General features: G+C 40.1%; 1 protein-coding gene across 1 annotated transcript in view; it reads left to right on the top strand.

Annotated features, from left to right (window-relative positions):
- Positions 1-314: 314 nt before the first annotated feature.
- Positions 315-7764, top strand: part of PRTFDC1 (phosphoribosyl transferase domain containing 1) — a 98694-nt gene continuing 91244 nt past the window's right edge. Inside the window, exon 1 of the mRNA XM_036760992.1 lies at positions 315-381. Coding sequence (XP_036616887.1) covers positions 334-381 — 48 coding nt within the window. The 5' untranslated portion in view covers positions 315-333. The remainder of the gene's footprint in view (positions 382-7764) is intronic.

Genomic DNA, 7764 nt, shown 5'->3' with positions numbered 1-7764 from the left:
GCACTGAGCTGCCGCGGGGAAAAAGCGAAGGCTCCCAGAGCCAGCAGCAGGTCCTGAGGCAACTAATTAGACCATCCTCCCGAAGCTGAGCGCTGGGGAGGGAAGCAGCAGAAGGCGGAGCTGGCGTCCAGCCAATGGGAGCCCGGGGCAGCAGAGCGATCCTTTCCCGCCAGCTGGCTGGGGGCGGGGGCGGAGCAGTCCCCAGCGGCCGGTACCCGGCGCCGCATCCCCCTCCCCTCCCTCCCTGCGCCCGCCCCTCTTGCCCATTCACCCCCTCCCCGGAGCTCCGGGCTCCCTTTCTTTCCTTCCTTCCTGCTTTCCTCCGGGAGAAACATGGCTGGGAAGAGAGAGGAGGCGCGAGACAACAGGCGTGGGGTCGTGGTAAATGGAAACTCCTGATTTCCGGGCAGTAGTGAGCGCCCACACCCTCTGTATCTCCTTCATCCCTCCCTCCAGGCCCCTACCCTTGGCGATCTCTTTCCAGACAGGAATCGAATACCTTTTCGTAATCCTTCTCAGGCGGGCTTCTCTGTCCCAGTGTTGGAGAGAACCCTCGGGCAGCGCCCAGTATCTCCCAGGGACACTTTGTTTCCATTTTCCAACAAAGACCCTCCATCCTTACCCCTAGAAAAACCCAACCCAGCAAATATCAAAAACCCCAGCCTTTTCTTTTTTACTCTTTCTCAATCTCTCCCACACTCCAGCCTTTTCTTCTTCTTCCTCATCACCATCCACTCACAAAAGCCCCAGCCACCCGACCACCACCCTGGTCTTTGACCTTGCCTTTTGTCGTCATCGCTCCAACCTTGCTAACTCCAGGCCTCGCTTTTAGAAATGGGAGTGAGGGCTTAGGGATGGGGAGGATGCACGTAAGAGAGAGGCCGGTGGGTTTGCGCTTTATAACCTACCCACTTGGGTTTGCCCACCTTGCTTTCCTCCTACCTCCACTGCTTTGAGACTACTGTAAGATTAAAAGAAAAATTTTACCGGATTAATGTGGGATTATGAGATTTAGGCAGCCGACCTCTGAACTTCTCTCCTTACCTGGAGAGCGCCTCCCGGGTGTGAGGCCCCTGATGCGTAAAGGTATTTGCTCGGGTCTTTTATATAATCTCTTTCCACTCTTCCGTTATTCTCCGGCATCTCCTCAAGTTAAAGTGGAAGTGGAAGCCGGTTTCCAATGTTAAGCAAAGCCCTACTGTATCCTTTACAATGTGCCACGTGGCCTATAGAATCCCAATCAATGATAATAATATGGAAATACTGGCCTTGGTATCTCCCGCCGCCCCCATCTTATCTTTTTAGGGCTAGGTCAATTCAGTTCAGTAAATTTTTGTGGAATTGAATGGAATCTGTAAGTTAACTGGGAGGTGATATTTACTTGCATAAATGGAGGGAGAAGAAGAAAATAAAAATGGATGGAGGCAGGTAGGGACTCATAGGGTTCTTCAGTTTAGAACATGTTGTTCAAGCTTTCACTTAATAAGGGGGATTGTGAAAGTGGAAGGCAGTTCGGTTTTAGTGGAAATCCGTTGATTTGGAGTCAGAGGACCTCAGATGAAATCTTGAACTCTGTACTTACTGCTACCGTGCATTAAGTTACTACTTGGGTCAAGTTACTTCTCTGGGTCTCAGTTTCCTTATCTGTAAAATGAGGATATTGGATAATATGATCTCTAAGGATCCCTTTCAGCACCAAATCCTATTGTCCTGCTCAAGGAATTCAATGAAAACAATATCCCCAAAGTTCCAAGCTTTAGTAGCTTAAACCTGCACCAAGACTTTTATAGCATTTGGTTTTTAAGACCCTCAATTATAATAATAATGTTACTTTACATTTAGCTCCTGTGCTTTAAGGTTTGCAAAATGCTTTACGTTTATTATCCCATTTGAGAAGGTTCATGGGTCTTGGCATTAAAATATGCTGTAATACACATTTTCGTTCACTTAAATGTGCTTTCAGAAAAGAGCAAACACATTCAAAATTGGGAAGTTATGAGAACAATAACTTGGAATGTTTTGGCTTCTACCACGAGCAATTAAATTTTCAATCGCTGAATTGAAGCTTTCCCCTCCAGCAGAGAACCCACCAAGAAATTTCTCTCAACATTAATTTCCTTGACCAAGAAACAGCCCAAAGAAAACAGCCCTAAAGGAGTTAAGATTATAGCTTTGTTGTTGGGCTTCCCCCGTTTCCACTCTCACAAAATTAAACCAGTACAGAGGGGAGGTCAGAGAGGTGAAAATCCTCACAGCTTAGAACCAGCTGGCTATGGTGGTTCTGGGGTCTGAGTCAGTATAATATTTAAAACAGCTTATTTAAGCGCCTACCCTCACAAAGACCCTGTAAGGAAGATGCTACATAGGGTCTCCAATTTAGACCTGAAAAAGATCTTAGAAATTGTATAGTGTGACTCATTGATTTTATAATTGAGAAAACTGAGATCTACAGAAGCTAAGGTGACTTTCTCAATGTTATACAAGTAGTTAGTGGTGGAGTCAGGATTAAATGAGAAAACTGGAGTGCAGAAAATTAAGTGATTAAGTTACCTAGGGTGGGGTGGGTTTCTAACCCTCATTTATCCTGGATGTAGGCCCGCACTATTTACATTTAGATATTTGCTGGACTACCCTGTGTGACCCTGGAGCAGTCTCCTTCGTTCTCACTTTATTAATAAAATGTGAGAGTGTGTGGCCTTGATCTCATCTCTGACGTCTTACTGAACTTTGAAATCCTATGATTTTTATTGTCTGTTGGAGAGGAACCATGAAAATGTGTACGTTATGAAGCTCTTGTCAGTCCAGCTCAGTGTTTTCTCTGCAATTTAAAGTCTTAGAGAGTTTCCTGGGGCTCTTAAAAGTCAAGTGACTTGTTAGAATCATACAGCCAGGTTGTGTTAAGAGCAAGAATCCAGATTTGTTTTTTTTTTTTTACTCTGAGGTTGGCTTACTACCCACTACTACTTGGAGCTAGGTGGCCCAGTAGTGTATACAGGGCTGAACCTGTTGTCAGAAAGTTGTTCATTCATTTCAGTTTAAGGTTTTCTTGACAAAGATAGTGGAGTAGTTTGCCATTTTCCTCTCCAGTTCATTTTGTAGATGAGAAAACCAAGGCAAACAAGGTTGTGTGACTTTCCCAGGACCACACAGCTAGTAAGTGTCTGATGCCAGATTTGATGAGTTTCCCTAACTCCAGGCACTAAGCTGCCCAGGAAGTCAGGACAAACGACGTGTAAATCCAGCCTCAGACATCTACCAGCTGTGTGACTTCAGGGAAGTCATTTTCCTCTGTTTGTCTCAGTTTCCTCTTCTGTACTACCATCTGGGGATAATAACCACCTCCTATGGTTGTTATGAGGAACAAATGAGATGATATTTGTAAAGCACCTAGTTTAGTGTGCAGGCTTAATTAATGTTAGCTATTACTCCATATTGCCTTTCTCCTTAATGCCATACAACTATTAAAATGACTGTTCCAAAGGAGATAGAAAAGAAAGTGTGAGTAATTTGCATTCAAGAGAAGATAGAAAATATGTGAGTAATAAGTAGTCGGTGTTGCTAAAGTGTCATGGCAGAATAGTACATCTTTTGTTGTTTAGATACTGTAACTTCTGAAGTACTTGGCCCTTTGAGTACTCCCATAAAACAGGTGAATCACATATAAAGCATGTTCTATTAGGTATCACTCATATTGGGTAGGCTTCATCCTCAATTCGCTTTGATAATAAGTGCAGGAAAGGCCCTGGGCTAGGCTTTGGGAATAATGATGAAAGTGAAGGAAGCTTACATTCTAATGAGGAAATAGGAATATGCAAATATAATACAAGGCAATTTGAGAAAGGGGGAAACAGTAAGAATTGGGGAGAGGATAACTGTAAGAATGAGGGGAGAAGTCAGGAAAGACTTCACAGAGGAGTTAGCACCTGAGCTGAGCTTTAAGGAAGATAAGAATTCTGAAAGGTAGATGGATCAGTCAGTCAGTGAATATTTATTAAACACTTAGTGTGTGCCACAGCTGGGGGTATCCATACTATAGAAAGAAAGATAGCTCCTGCCCTCAAGGAGTTTACATTCTAGTGGGAAAAGACCACACATAAAAGGAAACTGAAAAGGTCAGGAGGGAGATGAGGGTGCCTGTGTTGTGTTGGGCATGGTAGAGGAAATCCTGAGTACAGCCTGGAAAGAAATGAGTCATCATTGGGCTAGACACCCTCCATAAATGAGGATTCTAGGAAAAGCCATCCAATCAGAGTGATGCCACAGGGGTGAGTCCAATATATGAATTTCAGGGATGCATGAGGTTTCAGGTTGGTAAAGGAAATCCAGCGGGCAGCCCCAAGGGCTCTGTAGTCTTGGGTAATTTGAGACAAGTGTTTTTAACCTGGGGCCATAACCTGAACTTTTAAAGAATACTTTTATAACTATCTCAATATAATTGGTTTCCTTTGTAATCTTACGTATTTTATTTTATTTTATACATTTAAAACATTATTCTAAGAAAGGGTTTACAGGCTTATCAGACTATCAAACGGATTAATGACACAAAACTTAAGAACCTCTGATTTAGGGGAATATATAGGTTGGGGGAGAAGACATTGAGATCAAGGAACAGTTGACTATAATATAGAGTTTGGGAAAGGTAGTAATGTGGAAAAAATGTAGAACAATAGGTTGGAGCTAAATTTTGGAGGCTAAGGAGTTTGTAATTATATTCTAGAGGCAATGGAAAAGTCATAGCTTTTTTTTCCCCCTATGTAATGTAATTAAAAGGAAAATGAAAAACTGAAAGCCCTTAATCTGAGCACCTGCTCCTTAACACTTAGAAACTGATTAGAGTTTCCTCTTGGTTATTCCCAGGCATAGAAAAGGAATTAAAAATTCAGTGCAGAAAATCCCCATGCAGATGATCCAAAATCATTTGTATTTTCAAAATAAAGAATCTGCTTTAAAACTGGTCCAATTGTAACATTAGGCAGAGAATTTTTTTTTGTTTTTGGCAGTCTTTGTAAGTATAGGAACTTGAGGAGGTCTAAGGATTTTAAATTTGAATGTGTTTCATTTTTTAGATGAAACCAGAGTCTGGTTGATTATTATTGTAAGAAGTTTTGTTTCTTTATTCTGAATTAATCATGTTACAGGGTTGAGAGACAGCAAGAATTAGTGGATTGAGAGCCAGTCTTGGCCAGGAAGACAAACTCAAGCTCAGCCTATTATTACACACTGATCCTGTGACCTTGGACAAGTTACTTAACTTCTCAGCCCCCTAGGTAGCTTTCAAATACTATAAGTCACTGATGACTTGCCAATGTGCATCAGCAAAGGGAATTTCCACACCTGTAGTCCCCCACATTAATAAAATCTCAAATCTGAACCTAAAGTCAACGAACTGGTATGATGGACAGAGTGCTGGACCTGGCATCGGGAAGACCTAGATTCAAATTTGGCATCTGACTCTTCAACTATTTGATCCTGACCAAATTACTTAACTTTTCTGCCTTGGTTTCCTCATCTGTAAAATGGGACTGATAATAGCCTTGGGTTAAGAAGAACACTGATAAGTTTATCCAGAGGAGGGCAAACCAAGATGGTAGATGGCTTTGAACCCGTGTCATATGAAGATAAACAGGAGGAACTTGGGATGTTTAGGTTAGAGAAAATAAGACATAAGGAGGACGATACAATTAAATGATAGTCGTATAAATGTTTGAAAGGCAGTTGTTGAGAGTCAAACTTAATGCCCTCTACCTGTTTAGGTTAAGAGGACTTGAACATCACTGAACAGTGAACATAAGGAAGTTTACTTTGCCCTAACACTACAAGTATACAGTGGCATTTAGCTTCCTTGAATGTTGCTCCCTTGTCCCTCAAATCCATATGCAAATGTGTCTGGTCAACAGGGTAGGGTATAGTGATTTGGTTGGTCTTCAAAAATCCAAATCAGGAGCCCTGATTCCATTGAGTGGGATTTTTTATACCCTTAGGTGACCAGGAAGCTGAGTCAAAGGAGAAGGAGGTCAATTAAGTCCCTGGGACAGCTTTGTTACCTTTTGGGAGAAATAATTCCTATTGTGAGGAAATGGGAACCCTAGTCCTATCACAGCAGTCATGTGTGGGGGAGTGACTACACTTATTTTGTTTCACTTCAGAGGGCTAGATTAGGAGCAAAGGGTTAAAGTTTGCAAAGTGACAAATTGAGTTTTGAAGTCAGGAGAAACTTCCTTACAAATATAGTTATTGAAAAGTTGAAGAAGTTAATTTGTATCTTGCATTTGAAAGTGCCACATTTTGTCACATATATAAAAGTCATTCCTTCAACTCTCTGTGCAAGCTCCCCTCCACACAAACATATACTGAATTTGGATAAATTTTAATCCATTTGCAAAAATATACTCTCAATAATTGCTGTTGGTTTGTAAGAAACAGGACTAAGGGTCAAAGTGCTTTTATGATTTTAGGCAAAGCTTCTAATAATTGCCTGAATTTTATCTTCATTGGTTATGCATTCACCCTTTTCATTTTTTGAAATTTGCAATTTGATTTTCTGGGCTTTCTTAAAAAATCAAATTAACCAGTGTATTATCTACTGTATTAGTTATTTCAGAAAACTAGCTCCTAGTTTTATTTATTAGCTCCATGGTTTTGTTTTGGTTTTTTTGCAAAACAATTGGGGTTAAGTGACTTGCCCAAGATCACACAGCTAGTAAGTGTCAAGTGTCTGAGGCCACATTTGAACTCAGGTCCTCCTAACTCCGGAACTGTGTTCTATCCACTGTGTAGTTCTATGATTTTCTTACTTTCAATTTTATTAATCTCTCCTTTGATTTTTAGAATTTTCTTTTATTGGTATTTAATTGGGAATTTTTTATTTGTTCTTTTTCTAGTTTTGTTGTTGTTGTTGTTGCATGGCCAATTTGTTGAACTGCTCTTTCATCGATGTAATCATTTAGAGACATAAATTTCTCCTTAAATTCTGCTTTGTCTGCACCTCACAAATTTTAGTATGTTGTCTCATTGTTGTTAATTCCTTTAATGAAATTATTGAAGGTTTCTATGATTTGTCCTTGACCCACTTATCCACAAGGATTAGATTATTTAGTTTCCAATTAATTTTAATCTATCTTTTTATTGCCCTTTATTCAACATAATTTTATTGCATTGTGGTCTGAAAAGGGTGCATCTAGTATTTCTGCTTTTCTACATTTGTTTGTGAAGTTTTTATGCCCTAATATGTAGTCAGTTTTTGTGAAGGTACCATGTATAGCCAGACAAAAAAAGGTATTCTCCTTTCTATTCTCATTCAGTTTTCCTCAGAGGTCTCTCATATCTAACTTTTCTAAAATTCTGTTTATCTCCTTAACTTGTTTCTTATTTATGTTATGGTTGTATTTGTCAAGTTCTGAGAGAGGCAAATTGAGGTTCCCCGACTATAGCATAGTTTTACTGTCCATTTCCACCCTGTAATTCATTTAACTTTTCCTTCAAGAATTTGGATGCTATACTATTTGGTGCATATATGTTTCACATTATGCTATTTCATTGTCTATGATACCTTTTAGCAAAATGCATTTTCTCTGATTATCACTTTTAATTAGGAATATTTTTGTTTTGCTTTGTCTGAGATCATGATTGCTACCCTTGCCTTTTTTGCTTCAGCTAAAGCAAAATAGATTCTGCTTCAGCTCTTATTTTAACTCTTTGTGTGTCTTTCTATTTTAAGTGTGTTTCTTGTGAACAACATATTGTTGGATTCTGGTTTCTAATCCA

The sequence above is a fragment of the Trichosurus vulpecula genome, chromosome 5 (genome assembly GCF_011100635.1).
Source record: "Trichosurus vulpecula isolate mTriVul1 chromosome 5, mTriVul1.pri, whole genome shotgun sequence".
NCBI classification, from domain to species: Eukaryota; Metazoa; Chordata; class Mammalia; order Diprotodontia; family Phalangeridae; genus Trichosurus; species Trichosurus vulpecula.
The sequence above is the reverse complement of the archived record's forward strand: the minus strand, read 5'-3'. Positions and strand labels throughout refer to the sequence as shown.